The sequence below is a fragment of the Rhinatrema bivittatum genome, chromosome 8 (genome assembly GCF_901001135.1).
Source record: "Rhinatrema bivittatum chromosome 8, aRhiBiv1.1, whole genome shotgun sequence".
In the NCBI taxonomy this organism is placed as follows: domain Eukaryota; kingdom Metazoa; phylum Chordata; class Amphibia; order Gymnophiona; family Rhinatrematidae; genus Rhinatrema; species Rhinatrema bivittatum.
In genome coordinates this window covers 113,531,136-113,553,921 of record NC_042622.1, presented here as the reverse complement: position 1 = coordinate 113,553,921, position 22,786 = coordinate 113,531,136, and the positions used below count along the sequence as shown (strand labels likewise).

Here is a 22,786-nt window from a genome sequence, read left to right as displayed (position 1 = left end):
AAAGGGCTTTATGTAGGTAGCCTTAACCCCGACTAAAAAACCTAATTGCTAGCAGGGCCAGTAAAGGATATTTTGCACCCTAGGGGGCAGATTTTAAAATCTGTGCGCGCGGGGTACATTTGTGCACCTTGCACACGCCGAGCCCTAGGAGAGCCTTGCATGCGCCGAGCCCTAGGGGAGCCTCGATGGCTTTCCCTATTCCCTCCCCCCCACCTTCCCCTCCCTTCCCCACCACCCAGCCCTACCTTGTTTCAATTATTTACGCCTGCCTCTGGCAGGCGTATCTTGCGCGCACCGGCCAGCTGCTGGCGCGCCCCTTTTTCAAAGCCCTGGGACATACGCGCATCCCAGGGCTTGTGCGTGCCACTGAGCCTATGCAAAATAGGCTCGGCGTGTGCAGGAGCAGGTTTTCAGGGTTCCGCATGAACCCTTTGAAAATCTGCTCCTAGATGAAACTTACAGCCTGTCGCACACACCCCCTTCCTGGATCACACCTTCTCCATACACAATTAAAAATTATGCATTTATGATAATTGTACATGAAAAAGAACATTCAAAGTACAGGTAAAAATATCACTTACAGCATGTATATTATATTTACAGGCATTCCTGTGGTGCCAACTAGAAAACTCTGCAGTAAGAAGTAAAAAGACACTGGGTGTAGGATTGACCCTCAGAAAGCCATGAATAAACTGTAGTACAATTTTGATATAGTAAACCTCTCATACCAAAACAGCACTAATTACCATTACTCAAACAGCAACAGCCCTAATTATAAAAAGTAACACTGAAAATATTACACCAGGCCCTAAAACAGCAAATATGCCTCCTATTAAGAAAATAGAACAAAGCAGGCTGCTTGAGATCCCTACACAAACTACAAGCTAGCAGAGTACCTCACCTTGATCACAGCCAGATCCTCACCAAATACAGAATAAAGACATCATAAACTATAAATAGAAACATGTAGACAAAAACTGAACTGGAAACCACAAGAAGCCAGACTCTGTAGGCAGTGCAACAAAGACCCTACCATGGAACTCTTGGGGAGCAGGGCACAATAGGGGTGGAAGAGGACAGACACATTTTTGGGCAGGGTAGGTAGGAATGGGTTAAAGGAAGAAGGGGGTGGGTCTAGGAGCAAGGGGTGGAGGGGGAAGCTGGGCAGCTTGTGATGGGCTAAGGAAGGGATTCAATTGATTTAGCTAGCAGGCAGGGGCTCCCTTTCTCCTTGCAGCTCTGCATGCTGCCCGGCGTCTCCTCCCCCCCCCCCCTTTTTTTTTTTCCTTTGCCTTTCACAGAGGGGTCTGGGGATAGTCAAGGGCTATCACAGCACAGGGCATAGCATGGTGACCTTCAAGTTAACAGGGCCTCCCAAACCCCCATTCAATCTATTTTGTTTTAAGGACAGCTGCCTGTGGGGAAAAGAAAGAGGTGGGTGGAAGGGGCAGGATGGGGGAGTGAGATAGGGAACTGGTAAGCAGGGCTGAAGGTCTACCCCCTGCCCATATTTTGGAAAACAAACAACACCATTCCTCATAAAACAAACAAAAGAAGCAAGAAATATACATTATAGAGTAAAACCATACTAATAAGAATAAATATTTCAAAATAGCTGAAGAATAGAACAATATCCAGTAATTTAAAAGACATTCAAAATTTCCAAATACCAATAAACTATTTAAAAACAGAAGACACATCAAACAGCTCCCAATAATTAAAATTAATAAGGATAAATGTAAACCGATATGATGTTGCTACTAATATCGGTATAAAAAAGAACAATAAGTAAATAAACAAACAAATAAATAAATAAATAAAAATCCTCTGCTGTTCATATCTGGGATCTTTTGATTTCCAGATGCCCTGAGATCGAGGGGTCATTGCTCACAAACTTTCTCCTATCTCTCATATATACACACATGCTTACTCACTCATACACACACAGACATGTCCTCTCTCTCATACATACACATATACAGACTTGCACTCTCTCTTTCTCATACATACAGACAGACAATCATACACACACAAACAGACATGCCCTCTGTCTCATATATACACACATACAGCTATACACAGACATGCACTTTCTCTCACACATACACACACACTCAGACATGTGCTCTCTCTCATATTTATTTATTTTATTTATTTAGGTTTTTTATATACCGGCATTCATGATAAGATCACATCATGCCGGTTTACATTTGAACAAGGTGTGCAAAATACAATAAAACTGAAACTAGTGCAGAGGAGTTGCAGTTACAATGAACAAGGGTAATGGAACTGGGAGAAGAGAGAAAAACAGTAGTAGGTTAACATCATAAATAAAATTATTTACAGAACCAGTGTGGCTACATTCTTTGAGTAGATAAGGTGAGATTTAGGAGTGGTCTGGGAAGGCTTGTTTAAATAGCCAAGTTTTCAGTCTTTTTCGGAAAGTTGGCAAGCAAGGCTCCTGGCGAAGATTCGTGGGGATGGAGTTGCAGAGTGAAGGTCCGGCTGTCGAAAAAGCCCGTTCTCTTGAGGTTATATGCTGCGTGAATTTTGTATTAGGTACCTGGAGGGATCCTCTGTAAGCTTCTCTGGTCGGTCTTAGGGAGTTATGTTGGCTGAGCGGGTATTGAAGGTCAAGTGATGTGAGGTGGTGGATGGACTTATATATGATGGTGACAGACTTGAAGATGATTCTGAAGTGAATAGGGAGCCATTGAAGATTTTTTAAGATGGGTGAGATGTGATCTCTTCTTCTGGTGTTTGTAAGTATTCTTGCTACTGCATTTTGGACAATCTGTAGAGGTTTGGTGTATGAAGTTGGGAGACCTAGTAGGATAGCGTTACAGTAATTTAACTTTGCGAAGATTATTGCTTGTAGTATTGTTCTAAAGTCATGAAAATGGAAAAGCGGTTTTATCCTTTTCAACACTTGGAGTTGTGGAAACAGTCCTTGGTAGTGCGGTTGACAAATGCTTTCAAATTCATCTTGTTATCAGTTATAGCTCCTAAGTCTCTGACTTGAGAGGAGAGTGGGATGCTTGGAGGGGTGCTGGAGTTGTTGTTGTTTTCTGGAGAAATTAGCATGAGTTCAGTTTTGGTGGCATTTAAAATGAGGTTTAGGCTGGCGAGCAGGTCATTGATTTTTAAGCAGCAGGATTCCCAATATTCGAGAGTTTTGATGAGGGATTCTTTAAGAGGGATCACTATCTGGACATCATCAGCATAGACAAAGTGTTTGAGTTTTAGGTCGATTAGAAGCTGGCACAGCGGGAGTAGGTAATTATTGAACAGGGTGGGTGATAAGGAGGATCCCTGTGGGACTCCTACAGGAGCGTCATGGTGGGGAGATTCTTTGTTGTGGATTTTCACTTTGTAGCCTCTATTGTTGAGGAAAGATTTCAACCAGGCTAGAGCCGTACCTGTTATTCCAATTGATGAGAGTTGGTTTATGAGGATAGCGTGGTTAACGATATCGAAAGCTGCTGAAGGTCTAACAGAATCAGTAGGAAAGATTGTCCTTTGTCGAGACCCAAAATAAGGTAGTCTGTCAGCGATACAAGGAGGGATTCTGTGCTGGAAGCTTTGCGGAACCCGTATTGGGAAGGGAAGAGGAGTTTGTTGTCTTCGATGTAGTCTGAGATTTGAATGTTAACTAGTTTTTCCAGGATCTTAGCTATGAGTGGTAGGTTGGCGATCAGTTGGAAGTTGTTCGGGTCAGTGGGGTCTAAGTTTGGCTTATTTAGAAGTGGTTTGAGAGAAGCCAGTTTGAGATCGTCTGGGTAAAAGCCTTGAGATAAAGAGTAGTTTATGATGTCCACCAGCATTTGCGAGATGGCGTCCGGGATTGTCAAGAGAAGTTTGGTAGGGATATGGTCTGCAGGATGAGAGGAGGGCTTCATTTTCTTAAAGAGTGACTGGATCTCTTTGGCTGAGATGGGTTCGAACGAATCAAGATATATGGTTTTGTTGTTTGTTAGTTGCAGTGAACTCAGGTAAGGAGGGGTGGAGTTGGGCAGCTGAGTTAAGAGATTAAAGATTTGTTACAGAAGAACAGGGCCAGTTCTTCGGCTTTTGATTGTGCTTGATTGATAGGGATAACTGGTGCGTTGATTTGGGTTAGATTGGAAACAAAGGCGAAGAGAGCTTTGGCATCGAAGACGAGATCGTGGATCTTGTGCACGTAGAAGTCCCTTTTGGATCTGGAAGTGGAAGTCTTGTAATGGTGAAGTGCCAATTTATAGGTGGAGAGTGTGCTCGTACATGGGGCTTTACGCCATTTGCTCTCCTTCTGTCTTAAGCTTTGTTTCAGTTTTCTGAGCTCGTTGGTTAAACCAGGGGTGTCTTTTGGGCGCATTGGTGTTGGGTTTTTTTGTTACAAGGGGGTATAGATTGTTAGCTATGGATTCAGTAATTTTGTTCCAGGATAGAAGAGCTGTGTTGGGGTTGGTGAGATCTATGCGAGTGAGTTGTGAGGTTAGTTGATTGCTGAGGTCTTCCGATGAGCATGCTCTTCTATATTGGAAGGAGGGTTGGGGTCCGTGAACCGGGATGGTTTCATTTATTGTGAACCTGGTGGAGATTCACAATTGATCATTGATCATTGATCAAGAAGAATGCTTGATGCCTGAGTTGACGAAGATTAGATCCAGCGTATGGCCTGCTTTGTGTGTGAGTTTGTTGACTATCTGATTGAATCCCAAAGCTGATAAGGAGGTGAGGAAAGCTTCGCAGCTGGGTGAGAGAGTGAGGTCATCTACGTGTAGATTGAAATCTCCCAGAATTATTGCTGGGGCGTCCAAATTGATAGTGGTAGTGATTAATTCAATGATAGGAGAAGTGTCTGTTTCCAAGAGCCCCGGGGGGGGGGGGGGGGGCGTAGACTAAAAGGATTTGAAGATGGTCTGATGTGAAGAAACTGATTTCTAGTTTAGGGTCTGATATGACCGAGTGTTGAGTGAATCCGAGGCCTTTTTTTGTTGCTAGTAGGATGCCCCCGCCTCTTTTTTTCAGTCTGGGGAGGGAGAAGATGTTGTAGTTCTGAGTTGGTAATTGATTTATTATTGCAGTATCTGTGGGTTTTAGCCATGTTTCAGTTATAGCACATATGTCTGGCTTGGCGTCTAGAAGGTAATCATTGAGTATCAGGGATTTTTTAGTAAGGGATTGCGCATTAAAAAGAGTAAGGGTGAATAGAGTGAAGCCTAGAAGTTGAGTGACTGGAGCAATTAGGATAGGCGTAAGGGTTATTAATGAGCGCTGTAAGGCTTGCTTGGTGGGAATTCCTGTTATGGGTGTATGGCATTGAAGGATAGGGATAGTGGAGGCTGGACGCATTTTGGCTTGCTGTGCCTGGAAGAAGTGGACTGGCTGTGTGGTTCAATGGAGCGCTGGGCTGAACATAGTAGGTTAAGGTTATTAGGCAGTGAGGAAGACTGGAGTGAGTACTTAAGGGGAGAAGTTGAGTGCGGTCAGGCAAGGAATGGGGTGGCACTATGGTGTTGCACGAAGGGGCGCACACACACACACATACTTTCTCTGCCATACATACACACACACAGACAGACATGTGTTCTCTCTCATGTATGTTTACACACAGACGTGTTCTCTCTCACATATATATATATATATATATATATATATATACACACACACACAGACATGCCCTCTCTCATACACATATACATACAAACAAACAGACATGCTCTCTCATTCACTGCACATTCCCTGGCAACACAAGGCCAACAGCAACAGCCTCCTCTTTCAGCCCCCATGGCCCTCAGTACTCTTCCTCTATCTTCAGGCCTGTGGGGTCTGACATTTCTTTGCCTCCCTCAGCTAACACCCAGCCTAGGCTGCTTCCCTTTCCTACAGTTGAACACTGAATGAGGCCGATGTTACTCCTTTCAGAGTAGGCGGGGCTGCGCTGCTCAGCAGCTGCTGCTGGTTCCTGCCTTGGCCACACTGCTGCTCCTCATCCTGCTCTTCATTGCTGCCCAGGCCTGGGGCGTATACCGCTGTTACTTCTTTCTGCCTCTGCTGGCGATGGCATGGCTTCTCCTTCTTCCTGCCTGCGCAGAGCTGAGCCGTGGCACTTTTTCTTCTGGGCTACGCAGGCGGGAAGGAGATACCATGCCGTTGGCGCCCCCCAACCAGTGGCACTCTAGGCGACCGCCTAGTCCGCCTATAGCTTCCACCAGCCTTGCATGCTAGGTATCGTGCATGTGGCTTAAAATCCACTAGAACAGAAAATATACGTCTAAGATGTAAAAACTATCCATAAATAAATGAGTTAACTTATAGGCTTTACTTAAGATGCACAAGCAATTTTAGATTTTCACAATGCATACTTTATTTTCTATAGTCTTAAACGAATAAACTGAGTGTACTCTAATTTGAGGGGGACCCTTGGGGGTTATGTTTAACAAGTTTTGCTTTTCTTTTTTATTGGGTGTTTGGGTAAATTGATTAAGAACCAATTAGCATTTAGAAAATCATTGCACCACTTTTTCTTCAGCATTTAAATACATTTTCCTCAATTTATTTTAGTGACCATCAAGGCAAGGGGAAGACTGAACAATCCACTGAAGCTTTGTGGGGCTGCCATTCTGGTTATGCCATTATTTAAGCAAAGTACAATGGCATGTTTTGACCTTCATTATGGACTGTTTTTAAGTGCATTTACAAAAATGTATTCTTTCTGAAGGTCCTGTGATTATAAACTATTGCCTGTGAAGGATGAACATTTTCTATGGCAGAATTTATAATAGTCCGTTATATCCATTTCTGAATGACTTAGAGGTAAAATTTAAGACCCGCACGCAGGTGTATATATGCGCACGTTTGCCGGCAAGCACACATATGGCTGCAGCAATTTTATAACATTTGTGCGTTTATGCATTCATATGCACGCGTTATAAAATGCGCGCATATGTGCTCATGATTTTATATTGACATGCACATATGCACGCAAATGCCGCCTCACGCACGTAAGTGGGGAGAATTTTAGTAGCTACGCGCACTGACGCAATAGCCCCTTTTTCCCAGTTCACCCCAGTAAAGGAGAGGACTTCCTAACCCACCTAGCTAACTTGCCTCCCTTTTACCCTATTACTCCCGACTCTTAAAACCCTGCTGACTAGCCTAGTTTTTTTGTTACATGACTTACACACTATCCATAGCAGAAGTAAAGTTACGTGGTAGGGGATCCTGGTGTGCTTGTGTGCGTAAATACTTACGTGCTGAATTCATGCTCCAGACCCGGTCTGCCCATGTCCTGCCCAGACCATGCCCCACCCTTTTTGTCAAAAAGATTTTTGTGCATGTAACAGGAGATACGCGTGTTGCCGCAGGCTTTTTAAAATCTGCGCGGTGCGTGCAGGTTCAAGACAGTTTTGATGCACGCAAGGCTTTAAAAATTGACCAGTATGTGTACTGAGCACTACATTTGGGGATATATGGTGTATGTGTACCACATTAAACAGGTTTTCTTTTTACCTTTTCTCAAACTTGTACTTATTAAATTATTTTTCTATTTTGACTTTGACTCCATATTTGCTAGGATGTGCCTGAAAAGCTAGTTGAACCTATCTGTGCTTTCTGGAATTTTAGTGTCAGGTAAGTTGCATTTTATCAATCATTAAAAGTTAATGTTGTTGTGGGATCCCAGCTGCAGCAAGAACACAGGCTGTGCTTCACCCGATACCTCCCCCCCCCCCCTGCAATAGCATGCACTAAGAATCCTTGAAACCAGGGTTTTGAGCCTTTCTCAGTAGTAGGGATGTGAATCGTTTTTTGACGATTTAAAACAATCGTCAGATATATTTTAAATCGTAAAAAATCGTTAAGAGTCACGCTACAATAGAAATTCCCCCGATTTATCGTGAAAAATCGTAAATCGGGGGAGGGCGGGGAAAACCGGCACACCAAAAAAACCCCTAAACCCACCCTGACCCTATAAAACGAATCCCTTACCTTCCCCCACCCTCCCGAACCCCCCCAAAATGTTTTACGATTACCTGGTGGTCCAGTAGGGGCGCGGGGACTGATCTCCCGCTCTCGTGCCATCGGCGCTATTTTGGCTGCCACTCAAAAATAGCGCCGATGGCCCGATAAAAAAAAACCCACCCGACCCTTTAAAAATGACCCCTTAGCTTCCCCCACCCTCCCTGAGCCCCCCAAAACATACCTGGTGGTCTAGTGGTGGTCCCGGGAGCGATCTCCCAGTTCTCAGGCCGTTGGCTGCCACTCACAAAGATGGCGCCGATGGCCCTTTGCCCTTACCATATGACAGGGTATCCGTGCCATTGGCCAGCCCCTATCACATGGTGCCGGCCAGCCAGTGCTCCTACCATGTGACTAAGGGCGGCCAATGGCACGGATACCCTGTCATATGGTAAGGGCAAAGGGCCATCGGCGCCATCTTTGTGAGTGGCAGCCGACGGCCTGAGAACGGGAGATCGCTCCCGGGACCACCACTAGGCCACCAGGTATGTTTTGTGGGGCTCGGGAGGGTGGGGGAAGCTAAGGGGTCATTTTTAAAGGGTCGGGTGGGTTTTTTTTTATCGGGCCATCGACGCCATTTTTGAGTGGCAGCCAAAATGGCGCCGATGGACCGAGAGCGGGAGATTGGTCCCCGCGCCCCCACTGGACCACCAGGTACTCATAAAAAGTTTTGTGGGGGTTCGGGAGGGTGGGGGAAGGTAAGGGGTTAATTTTAAAGGGTCGGGCCTCACTACAAAAAAAATAACAATGTGAATCGGAACCAATTCCGATTCACATCACCCACATCACCCACGATCAGATTTTTCCCCCCCTCTAGCCGAACCCGATCGTTAAGACGATCGGGCACACGATTCACATCTCTACTCAGTAGTAATGTGGTGCCTCCATACGCCTCACCGCTAGACTCTGTGTATGGCTCAGGGGTGGCCTTTAGCCACACACAACAAAGAAATGGTGAGTTCTGTCCTTGTACTTGCTGTTCAGTAGCGACAATAATGCACTGACTCTGGCACAGCCCCACTTACAGCCCCAAGGGCAATTAAAACAGTTGCTGCTCCACTATGCGAGGCAGAAACTGTTATCCCAGATCCCTTCCTATGAAGCAGACTGACCCAAACCAAACATGTAACCAGGAAGAAAAAATAAAGAACACAATGGTTCAGACTTTACAGTGAAGCCACTCTCTGCAGTGGCAAGGAAAAGGAAAAAAAAAAAACCAGTCAATATCCACAAAGCTTTATGAAAACAAAAAAACCCCAGAAAACTCAGGTCCCTTCAAAAGGTCATACAGGAGCTGATACATAATCTCACTCCTGCTCTCCACTGATTGTGCTTTCAGGTACAGTCCCATTGCCCTTTCTTGCAGCTCTGCTGAAAACAAATAAAATAATCAAAGCGCCAAAATATAAACACTTCTAGCACAGTCCTTTAACCTGAAAACACATGCAGACCTTAGTCCTTGATGATAGTAATTGTAGGTTGTCCCAACTCCCAAAGAAAAGAAAATATATTGTACAGTACGCTTAGTCAGTCTCCATGACAGAGTTCATGAGGTACAGTGCATTCAACCTCCGTCTCCTCTAGGGTCTGTCTGGGGTTTAAAACCCTCACTGCCTGGGTGAAGCTTTTCCTTCTTCTCCTCCACCTACATTTCTTCACAGGTATCTTCAGGTGTGTCAACCAGGAAATGGGCATCTACACCCAGGGACTTCCTCTCTAAAGCCCCATTGGCCAAGGTGTGTCTCCTGAATTCTGGGGAATGTAGTTTCTCTGCAGAAATCTCTCTGCTCTGGGGATTCTAAGTTTCTATCTCCCTCTGCCTTTTGTAGGGTTTATTTATGGGTAAATTAGTGGAAAGGGAGTCACCTCACCACAATATGCAATGTAAGTTTATGTAGCCCCTTTCATGTGTTCCTGCACCAATAAGGGTGTCACTACAGAGCTTTTGGGATGCAGCACATCCCAATTTATCTCCTAGATTTGTTCTGATCAAGGGGGACATTTCTCTTCAAGTCCTTTAGGCTAGGGACCAAATAATCTTAAGTAATCACTCACACAGTGAGCTGATGTTCCAACAAAGAAATACATTTACTGAACACAAGTCCAATACTAATAGGACCTTACATAGTACACCTCCTGAGAAATGAATCAAATAAAGTAGATGAATTTTGCAATGTAATAATAGCCCTTAACTGACTTACCTGAATAAATGGTCCTATGTTTATCCCATTCTCTGGGACAATCTTGGGGTACCTGTTCTCCAAAGCTAATAATCTGCTCTGTCCCTTGGTGTGCCTGAACTCATCCCGACTCCGGTTGATATTAGTAGTGGAATAGTGCTGTCTCCTCCAATTCCCAAAGAAGATTTGGAGTACCTGTTACCAGAGTTGAATTAGTTCATGTAAAACTCTTCCTCTCACAAACTTCTACATAGTCTTAATGTTTATTATTTATTTCTGCATTCTTATATATTGCTCCCACAGAGTGATTCTGGTCAGTGTGATTTACAACATTAAAAAGTCAATACAATCATCAAATTCAAAAACGTCAATAATACTTCCAATAAAAACAAATAAAATAAAACATAAAATACTACATCTAAAAGGGATACATATTGCCACCTTCCCAGCCCAGCATATAACCAAATAATTTAAGTGGAAAATGCCAGCATTGTACCTGTTTGCGAAAGGTTAGATAATTCTTCTTCAACCATACTTCACACGGAATTAAATTCCAATTTTCGGACCCTCTTTAAGAAACCCATACCTGCCAAAAATACAAACTACAAAAGCAGAGAAAAATAGGAACTGGAAACTTCACTTCCCAATGCCTTATCTTCCACAATAGAGATTAGAGACCTCAGCACCTGTAGACCATGGAAATATAGCTCCCACCCAACACATAACAGCACCTTGCTGCTTGTGTGCCCTTGCCAACCAAGCTGGATTCTAGGGATGTCATTTCTTTAAAACAAATGGACAATCTGTGACAAATGACATTAATTCATTTCATGTTTGGACCCACAAATAAGAATGGGCACTTCCCATGAATGAAATATATGTCATTTGTTTCATTCATTTACATTCCCCATAGAAAAGTATTGGCTGTAAAACATTGTAAAGAAATAGATCCTGTCTAAGGCTGGTCATGTGGGAGTTTCCATAGCAACCAGTCTTTGTGCCTATGACTCATGTGAGAGGTCAGTGAGTAACTGGGATCTTCTGGCAAGGAAACCAGACTGATAATGTAAGGGAACGTATCAGAGTGAAGCATTTTTCTAAATCATCTAATCACTGATCTGTAATTTTTTCTTATAGTATGTGCAGACTGTTTCAAAGTGTATTTGAATCTTTCTCTTGTGGAAGAAACACTGCTAGCTGTTGTGTGAACTGTGTTGTTCCATACTCCACAGTGCTTAATCAACCATGCACTCTTCTTCGACATCAGAAACATTGCATTCTAATCCTTTTGGCTGTTGTGTATGTTCATCTGCATAAGTTTTTTAATTTTATTTTCTGTAGCATCTCACTATCACTGCCTCTTAAGAGGAAAGTTTGTATGTCAAGTCTTTTCTTCCCTGTTGGAGAAAGGCTGAAAGCTGCAGCTTCTGTCTGCAGTGCAGTGATTGATTTTAATTTGGACCTGTTGCAGTGAACCAGCAAGCAGTGCCAGACAGGCAGCTAGCGCATGACAGTGCTATGCTAGCTGTGTCACAGTGCCCAAAGACAGAGAGGTTTTTTTCTACGTGCTCTATCTGTCTGGGTCTGTACACTAGAGTCAGTGCATTTACAACGAAAGCAGGCAGTCACTATTATTGGTACAGCCAGCCTTTTTGTAGATTAATTTTATTAGTGCTGTACTAATGCATGCGAGGCTACACTCATGCATATATTATAGCATTAATCATCATTCTTTGCTTTGTGCATGTGTGTTGTTCAGTGTACTAGTCTGAAGAGAAAAATATAGTATATTAAAATAGTCTGCAGTGCATTCTGTCTGTGTATTATTCAACTTTACACACAGAGTGATCATTCACTTTAGTAGTCGGTGTCATACACATTCACCTGATTAAAAATAATAACAATTTAAACATCTTTTGTCTAGTCTATCATTTAAATCCCAGTAAGCAGGTACAGCACCTGATAAAATCACATCATGTCAGGCAAAGGTAGAGGCTGTAGGAAACTCACATTTGGGAAAGGATTCTTTTATAAGACAATAATGAATCCCCCAACTAAAATAAAGAGGGATTTTTTAAAATCCAAAACATCAGCAGGAGAGGCAGACATGTCAACATCAAGCTGCAAGACATTGAAATTTGGCGAGGAGGATATGCCAGCACCAGCTGTATCTCAGACACATTCTGTTGTGTTGGAGGAGAGAGAAAGGGCAGACAGCAGCTGTAGGGTACAACCACCATCAGTTTCTGTGGAAGTTGATGTGCAAGTGGTAAAACCTAAAGCACTGGCAGCACAATCAACCACTGGTGCAGCAGAGGCTGCAAAAACAGTTATGGCATCCTTTTCTTCTGAATCAGAGTTTGAAGAATCTCCCTTTAAAAGATTTCCTGAATCAGAGATGAGAGTGCTGTTAGCTACAGACCCTGAATTAGGAGGATTAATGAGTAATATTTTAGCCTCCACTTCAGTGACGGAGGAGAGAGAGAGAGAGGAGTTGATGTTGGTAAGGGAGAGCAGACCACACTGACAGTGCAAAAATAGAGGATAAGTGAATCCTCAGCCCTAGTTTCTCAGGCTCCTTCTGTCTCCATCACCACTTCAGTGCCACCATCATCCACCCCCCAAGGATGCAGACAGAGGCAAGGGATCATGAAAGAAATCTGTGATCTGGAGCCATTTTAAAATCAGGGAGGACCCATGCTTTACATTTTGTAACTATTGTGCAAAGGAGATCAGCATCAGTAGCATGAGATCTTCTTAGTTTTTGGGTACTTGCCAGGTTCTTGTGGCCTGGTTTTGGCCTCTGTTGGAAACAGGATGCTGGGCTTGATGGACCCTTGGTCTGACCCAGCATGGCAATTTCTTATGTTCTTATGTTCTTATGAGGGAGGCAAATGGGACATTTAAGGAATTCTGGATGGAGCATCACCTGACGAAGCCGCATCCCCTCCAATATGCACATGGGGATGGTGATAGACGCAGTAGTTAGGGAGCCCCTTCTGCAAGGCAGAGCACAGTCAGGACAGTATTTGAAAGGAGGATAAGTCTTCCTCAAGCTGCTTGCAGGTCTTCAGCTCCTTCTACCAGTCAGGTGGCAGGCCAGCAGCAGGCGACCCCAGTTACACTTAGGAAGCGACAGTCCACAATGGAAGAAATGGGGTGGTGTTCAGTGGCACTGTCATGGGGAAAAGGCAGGCAGCATCCAAAATGGTAACTAGGGCTACTGGTGAGATGATTGCTTTAGACAAACAGCCCCTGCAGATAGTAGAGAATGTGGGTCTCAGGAGGTTGCTGCGCCTGTTAATGCCAAAATATAAAGTGCCCTCTAGGACCTCTTTCAGCAGAAAGGTCATCCCCAGTTTGTATAAGCATTGCCGTGGTCACATCCAGGCATTGCTGGTGAAGCCACAAGGGACCAGCATGTATTTCACTGGTGACATGCTTCATACTCCTTCCTCTCTCTGACGGCAGACTGGTGGGACCTGGCTGAGGTAGGGGCAGGAAGTAGCTCCACAGGGACGGAATAAGAAGGCACAGGTGGGCTTTGCTGCACACTCACTTGACAGATGGGGCCCATACGTTGGCTAATATTTTAGGAGCCATTAGAGGAAGGCTGGAAGGCTGGCAGCTGGATCAGAGATCCAGAAGTATAAACACAGGGTTCTTTGTCACCAACAATGACTCCAACATGGTAAAGGCATTATCTGATGGGGATATCAAGGTGTACGATACTTTGCTCACACCCTGAATTTAACAGTGAAGAAGGCTCTGGGCCATGTTTACCTGCATGGCTTAATACAAAAGTGTAGGAAAATAGCTGTTGTGGAAGTGGAAACTTGGACAGAGGCGAGATTGATGCTACTCAAAGAGAGGAGCCCTGTAGGTGCTCACAACCGGCAGGCAAAGCTGGCTGGAGCAGAGGCCCAGCAGGAACTTCACCACTACCAGCCCATGTTCCCCTTAGGTAGAGCCCTCGGGTGCCAATGCCAGCTGGACATAGGCAGGGACCTCTAAGCTGAGATGAATCTATGGGTGGAGTGACGGTTGGCCAGCAATCAGAGAAACAATATAGTCCGAGCAGGGGTTGGGGCTGGCAGCAGACAGCAAAACGAGGAGGAGGCCGATGTTAGGGCAGGCAGCATTCTGAAAGACGAGTAGCAAGCTATGGTCACAAAGCAGGCAGAAGTTCACAGTGGTCAAGAAGAGGTCCGAAGTGAAGCCAGGAATCCAATCAGAGGACGAAGCCGAAGTATAATTTGAAGTCATGCTGAGAAATCAATCGAAGGGCAGGAACAAATAGCAGGAATGGCACAGAAGATGGACAAAGGAACGCTGAAGACATAGGAACACATAGGCAAGACACAGAAGCAGAGACAGGAACAGAAACCAGGAATGTGTGGCAAACAGCAATTCCGACTTATTTCCAAGGCGTCTGATGCAGGGCAGAACAGACCTTAAGTAGGGGAAGGCCTGTGACTTCATCTCAGGGCCCCACAAGAGATTTGCTGCTGCAGGCCCTTTAAAAGCAGCATCAGTTGCATATGCACTTAGGGATGCCCCACTCCACTGAGCAGCAGCCCTAGCATGGCATGTTGGGTCTTCGCGGCATCAGGCCGTGTCTTCACCCCACTGGCATCGGTGAGCCCCCTGCAGCCCAAGAAGAGAGGTAATGGGTCCGACCAACGACTGGCCAAACTCAATAATAACTGGGCACTTCCAATGAAATGTGAAGGCGGGGGATCTTCTTCATGAAAAACAGGAGGAATTAGAGATGCCTCACAAGTGGGCATCTGCTGGAATTCTACCTACATGATGCTGCAAAGGTTAGAGAAACAGACACCCCTGCATGATCTGTCTCAGGAAATGGAGACAGGTGTGCAGGCTTCCTTGGGCATCATCATTGGTAAGTCATGAGACAGCTTGTGACAATCCTGCAGCCACAAGCGCCACTTTAGGAGATGTCATCCCCATAGTAAACATCCTGTTAGAAAAGTTGCAGGGCTTTCAATAGGAAGAGGGAATGAGAGCTGAGATGCTGTGCTATCTGGCATCTTTCGAAAAGCAGGTTCTCCACCTTATTCATTCATGCCTGACATAACCTGTATAAGCCTGCCTTGCTGCAACCATGATCACTGTGGCCTGACACTTCCAGCTGAAGCATTCCAGTCTCCATCATATTTACTCTGGCCTGATATATCCTGTATAAGCCAGTTTCACTCAACCATGACTACTGTCGCCTGACTCTTCCAGCTGCAGCATCCCATGCTCCACCCTATCCACTCAGGCCTAACGTATCCCGTATAAGCTTGTCTTGCTGCAAAGTTCATTGGAAATTATTAAGGATCGTGAACCTTATTAATATTGTTTTGATAAGGTTGCAGCATGGCATGCTGAAGCTGGAAGTGTCAGGTCCCATGGGTTATAGTTGCAGGATACTTGGGTGTTTTGTTAGGGTTTGGTGAACATACTTGGGTGTTTTGTTAGGGTTTGGTGAACATCCAAGTCTTTAGATCTATTTTGAAGGTTTTTAGATTTTGCTGTGTTCTCAGTTCGGTTGGGAGGGTGTTCCAGAGTTTGGGGCTTCCTAGGGATATGGCTCTGTTCCGAGTTGAGGTACCTTTTTGGCGAGCCGGTGGAATTTTTAATAGACCTTTGTTGGCTGAACGGAGATTTTGGTTTGGTGAGTAGGGTTTTATGGATGCACTTAGCCAGTTTGTTTGTTTTTCATATATTATTTTGTGTATTATTGATAGGATTTTGTAGTCAATCCTGTATTTTATTGGGAGCCAGTATAGTGATATGAGAGTTGGAGTGATGTGATCGTACTTTTTAGTTCCTGTGAGTATTCTGGTGGCTGTATTTTGAAGGATCTGGAGTGGTTATCTATGGTATTCACCTTCTTACCATCTCTTGCTCTTGCCATGGCGCTCCATTCTTTTGCACACTTGCTGCACCACTCCATGAACCTTAACTGATTTCATGGCCCATTCACAGTTCCACTGTACTATGCACTTAGGTAACTACCTTCCTATGACATGCATGGCTTATTCTGTGACAAAAACATATCTTACTGGACTGGGAGAGGCATCCCCCTCTACTGTATGCTCCAATGGCATCTCCCATGCCACTCTGGCTTAATGCTGTGCCCCTCATCCTACACCTTCGGATTCTTGTGCCTCTTGGCTTTGCTGCCATGCGCAGATTTTACACCTTGGGATTCTTAACTTCTTTCTGCCTCTGTACCGTCCAGGCATACTCCAGTTCTTATACTTTGAGGTCTTCTTGCAAAGCTGGAGTGCTGCTGTGCGCACTTCTCCTATGCTTTTGAAATCTTGATGCCACTCTTTCTGATTCTTATTCCCTTTATCTGTACCTTGAGACTCTTCCTACCACATTTTTTGCTTCGTTCACCTTTCATGGTGCTGTAAAGTGCTGATGCCACTTTTGGTGCCACTTTGCCTCTCATGATGCCATCCATTGTTCATGACACTATTGCAGGGCTGGCATCTTCTGTTTGCACCCTGGGGTTTTCTTCCTCCTCCTCTTCCTCCTTCTTTGCTCCACTCACATTGCTTTAAAGAACTCCTCCCAAGCCTGTAAGTTTGGTACTCCTTTGTCCCTTTGCAGAGCCTTAGGCTACTAGTATTTATGCCACTTTTGATGCCACTTTGCCACAATCTAAGCTACCTTGCAGTTCTTTCCCCCTTCTAATGATTTCTTCTTCTCACAAGTTTTATTAGAATTTATTAAAAAAATCACTATTCTGGAGCCAAGAGTAGACTATAATTCTTCCCCCATAGGTTTTAATGGAAAACAAAACAAATAAACAATGTATGTTTTCATATTGAAACTAATGCAACAAATATGGGTCCCAATGAACCAAATTAACGAACCAAGACATATTTTTTTCTTCTGCACATCCCTACTGGATTCCTGTCTGGAACTCTATGAGGGTCAGTATGGAATACATCACTGTAATATACCATATGGGGATGCAAAGCAAATGGTATCATGCCGCTCCAAGCATTGGTCGTCTGTGTCACTATTTACAAGGCAAGACTGAACGCCCCTGTTCACCCCTCCTCCTCCACATACACACACACACACACACACACACAGCTCTCTTCCTCCTCTTTTTAAAGTTTTGAAAATGTCAAAATCTTCTGAAGGGAACTATTTCTGCAGCTCTTTTGGCCACCTTGCTCAGAACTATTTTAAAATTCTAGGCATAATTTAATGCCTGAGCAAACTGAAATTAATTTTTCCCAGGGGAAACTGGTTTAGAAATATTCCACATAAACGACCTTTAGAGAAGAATGTTTGTGGGGAAGAACCAGCTAATTATGACAATTGTATATTATGAAAGGAAGTCTACAAAAAGAGTTATGTCACTACAAATGCAAACTTAACACTATTTCATCTTTTTTTTCTATGTTTTAGTAGTCTAAATAAATCTCTTCAATTGTAAGACATCAAATTATTCTTTTTAAAAACTATAATTAGCTAATATAAATGCACATAGATTTTTATAAGCTATGTTCTCTTATTAGCCTGTTTAATATTGATCCTAAGAAACCATTGTAATAATGATTTTTGAGATGTGATGGAAATAAATGCAGTTTTCTCTGCCTTTGAAACTGTATGAAAAAGAACACAGAAAATGTCTCTAAAACATTACATGCTATGAAAGGGTAAGAAGAGAAATATTTACTTGTTTTCTGGTATGATCACTAGGGCTGTGTTCATATATGCTTAAAACATTTAATGCATGTTAAATGACTTTAGTGCTAATTTAAGCGGAAGACCTCGGACTCCCTTCTACTCTTCTGGTGCCTCTCCAGCTGGTTCAAGGCCTGAACCTTGCAAGGTCGGCAGGTCTTACGAGACCACAGAGCCCTGTGAGGTTCATATCGCCAGATGGCTGGAGCAGTGCCAGGCAGATAGAAAGGGATCGGAGGTTCCTTGCTCAAATTAGCAGGAACATAGGTTCTGATATTTTATTTCAAGAATTTTTATTTGATCAATCCGAAGACCTCTCCTTTTGTGGATTACAAAACTAAACAAAAAGTGCAATCTTGGAGTAGTATGAGATAGCTTTTATTAGATCAACAGAAAAGATACTGTAGTACATGAGCTTTTGAGATCACGTGTGGCTCAAAACTTCATGCACTATGACATCATTTTTTTGGCCCAACTAAAGGTATCACAATCTTCAAAGATTATATTTTCCACCAGGTCTGATATAGCTATTGGAACTCTGCATTGAGGGGTAGATTTTCAAAAACGGCGCATTGGCGTACTTTTGTTGGCGCTCCAGGCGCCAACAAAAGTACGCGGGATTTTAGTAGATACGCGCGTAGCCGCGCGTATCTGCTAAAATCCTGGATCGGCGCACGCAAGGCTATCGATTCCGTGTAGCCGGCGTGCGCCGAGCCGCGCAGCCTACCTCCGTTCCCTCCGAGGCCGCTCCGAAATCGGAGCGGCCTCGGAGGGAATTTGCTAACGCCCTCCCCTCACCTTCCCCTCCCTTCCTCTACCTAACCCACCCCCCTGGCCCTGTCTAAACCCCCCCCCCTACCTTTGTTGGGGGATTTACACCTCCCAGAGGGAGAAGTAAATCCCTGCACGCCAGCGGGCCGCTGGCGCGCCTAGACGCAACCCGGGGGCAGTTCCGGAGGGCACGGCCACGCCCACGGACCGCCCCGGGCCGAAACCATGCTCCCGGGCCCGCCCCCGAAACGCCGCGTCCCGCCCCGAAAACGGCGTGCCGCTCGGCCCCGCCCCCCGACATGCCCCCGACACGCCCCCTCGGAAAACCCCGGGACTTACGCGAGTCCCGGGGCTCTGCGCGTGCCGGTAGGCCTATTGAACATAGGCGCACCGGCGCGCAGGGCCCTGCTCGCGTAAATCCGGGCGGATTTACGCGAGCAGGGCTCTTAAAATCCGCCCCTAATGTTCTAAATCACCCAGGGGCATTGGGTGACTGCTGAAGTTAGTGGTGCACCAGAAAATTTGCAGCTGTCAGGTGCCCTAGAACACAGTCCACCCTCCTGTTGCGCTCGGGGGGTGGACCCTTGTCCTGGGGCAAGGATGGAATGGCTCCCGAAAGGGAACAGGAGGTAATTGGCCCCAGGGGGGCGGAGCACTGAAGGAGACAGAGGCTAGGTAGAACTTCACCACTGGAAGCCTGAGGTCCCCCTGGGTGGAGCCCGTAGGGACCCGGGCCGCTTGGACTTAGGTGGGCCTCGCAGGGTCTCCTGGGAGAATGGAAGTCCGGCGTGCCCACAGACACAGAAGGAGCACGGTCGGGTTCAAGCTGGAGCAGGGAGAGCCAGAACAGAGTTGGTGATGACAAGGCGAGGAACAGAGCCAGAATCTGGAGGCAAGGTCAGGCAGGCGAAAGGTCAATGTCCATAGGCCAGTCCGAGGAATGGTCAACAAGGCAAGGATCAGATACCGGAGGTCAGACGTAGTCAGGGGCAAGCAGAGATCTAGAGGCAGGCGGCAGACAGACGAGCAGGTCCGGAACAGGCTGAGGTCTTTGAGGCAGGCGGCAGACAGACAGATGAGTCAGGAACTAGCTGGGGTCGTAGACAGACGGCAGACAGGCAGACGAGTCAGGAACTAGCTGGGGTCGTAGACAGGCAGCAGACAGGCAGGCAGGTCAGGAACAAGCCGAGGTCAGTTCCAGTAAAACAGTCCAAGGGTACTACCTGGGAAGGCAGATAGACGAACACAGGAACATGCAGAACTCAGGAATGAGGATGCAGGAACAAGTCACAGAACTGGAACAGAAGGATCCTGGAACGAGACAAGGAACAAGCAGGAACAGGTACAAGCGCAGAGGCAATCTTAGAACAAACCGACCCAATTGCCAAGGCAAGGAAGTAAAGACAGGAACTTCCTTATATTGTAGATCAATCAGGACGTGCCGCGGAACACAGGTCCGCCCTCAGATCTACAAGTATCGGGGCAGGTCACGCGCGCACGCGCGTGTATGGGCGTGGCTAGCATGGAGGAAGACGCCGAACCTCGGCGTGAGGCCTGGCACACAGTGGAAGGCCCGGCGACCGCCGCTGCGGAACGATGGGGCCTAGCTGGGCTAGCAACTACCGTGAGGGAGGGCTCCTGGGACCCGCTGAGGAACTATGCAGGTGAGCGGTCCTGTGCGCGGGATGGTCGCGGGCGGGTCGCGTAACCTCCTACATTACCCTGTGAGCACTACTTTCTTTGATGCAAAAAGCCTAGAAATTTTATGCTCACAATAACCCAATCCTTAGAGGTAAAATTAGCTAAAGTCATCCCTTAAAATAATCACCTAATCTACTAACAGCATTTACAATAAAATATGTGAATGAAAAAGTATATTTTTTGCAAGAACATTAAAAACCATTTTTCTGCATGCAAATGAAATTAATAAAGAGCAAATTTTTGTTTAAAACAGAAATGAGAAAGAGAGGATCATAATGCCATAAAAGCCAGTGATGTTAATTACCATAATTTTCACAGCAAAAATTCAATTACACAAGAACTGAACATTAAAAACACAGACAAACCCTCACCAAATACAAAATAGAAATGTGCCACCAAAAACTGTACTGGAAACCAGAAGCCCGACTGTATTTTTATTCCTTGCAAAACATCAAGCAATAAAATCAAGAGATATAAAACATTATTCATAATATTAAAACATGATAATAAAAAGGATAAATGTCAACACAGCCAACGAACATCCAATAATTTTAAAAAACTTACATAAGTTTGTTCTAATATTTCCAAAACATCAATAAAATATTGCAAAACATCTGATGAATAAAACAATCAATAATTAAACAATGTTTTAATATTTCCCCCCAAAAAACAATAAAATGTTTCAAAACAATAGGAACATGAAATTACACCCAAGAATGAAAAATAATAAGGATTAAAAAATATCCTGCTCTCCATACCTGGGACCTTTTGATTTCCACTCACCCTGAGATTATCATAGATTGGGAAAGTAGAGCCACACAAACTCTCTCTTCTCTCTCTCATTCACACACACATACTAACACATTCATTCTTTCACATATTCCCTTTCTCATATACATGACAATACTCTCACACACACTCCCTCTCTCTCGCACACACACACACACACACAGGCTCTCTCTACCACATGCCTGCCTGTGAGAGCCTGTGTGTGGCACACCAGGACCTAGAACACTAATACACCACGTACTGGGCAAATAGAACAGACTGCTACAAATCCCTACAGAAAAACTACATGCTAGTCAAAATACTGCACTTTTGTCACACATGAACATAACACACAGACCCTTACCCAATACAGAATAAGGGATTACAAATTACAAACAGAAATATGCAGGCAAAACCAGACTCTATGAACTCTGGAATACTGAAAAAAAAGCAAAATACAAATATATAAGAAATGCCCATTCCCAAAGATGGCATATTCCAATTGCTGAAAGGAAAAATAATGTTTTTATCTTTATTGTCTGATCTTATTTTTCTAATCAGTTGGTCCCAGTCTCTTTTTTCCCCTTGTCTATAATGGTTTTCAGGATCTCTTTTATTATTTCTGTTTCTTCTCTCTACTCCTGTCTTCTTTCCTTCCTCCATACACATACACACACACATACACACACACACAGGCTCTCTCACATGTGTGTTCTCACACACAAGCTTTCTTTCACATTGGATCCCATTCTTGCATGCTTTCTCTCACGTACACACAGGCTTCCACTCTCATATGCTCTCTCTCACATGAACGCTCTCACTCTCACATGCTCTCTTTTACATGCAAGCTCCCATTCCCTCACACACACACACATGCAAGCTCTCACTCTTACATGCTCTCATTCTCACACAGGCTCCCACTCACTCACACACACACACACACACAGTCTCTCACACTCACATGCTCTTATACGCTTGTTCCCATTCTCACAAACATACACACAGGCTCTCACATGCTGCCCCACACACAGACACAAACTCTCACATTTAGGTTCCCACTCTCATACATATGTACACACACAGGCTCTCACTCTCACATGCAGGCTGCCACTTTCTCACGCACACATAAGCTCTCACTCTCACGTGCTGTCCCTTACATGCAGGCTCTAATTCCCTCCCCCCCCATAGTCACACACATTCTCTCTCATACAGCTTCATACTACCACACAAACACATAAGCTCTCACATACAGGCTCCCACTCCCACACACCCATACACTACCTTTCAGCCACTCAAATAGGCTCTCACTCCCACTTGCTTTCTCTCTCTCACACACACACACACACACACACATACTCTCAGGTAGGCTCCCATTCACATCCCCCCAAGCAGGCCCCCATTCACACACACACATGCACATACACACCCAGGTAGGTTACCATTCACACTACACACACACACACACACACACGCACCCAGGCATCTTATCATTCTCCCTCATACACATACCCAGGCAGGCTACTATTCATACACACACATACTCAAACACAGTCAGGCTTCTCATTGCGTCCAGAAGGCCACCAGCAGGTGAGAAGAAGAAGGAACCTGTTCTCCTGCCGCTTCTCATGTGCCTGCCCCATGCTATT

General features: G+C 44.9%; 1 protein-coding gene across 1 annotated transcript in view; it reads left to right on the top strand.

Moving 5' to 3' along the window:
* The window catches only part of ADGRD2 (adhesion G protein-coupled receptor D2), a 322,967-nt gene that overhangs the window by 115,619 nt on the left and 184,562 nt on the right, over positions 1–22,786 (top strand). The window contains exon 13 of the mRNA XM_029614032.1: positions 7,559–7,614. Within this exon, the coding sequence (XP_029469892.1) occupies positions 7,559–7,614 (56 nt within the window). The remainder of the gene's footprint in view (positions 1–7,558; positions 7,615–22,786) is intronic.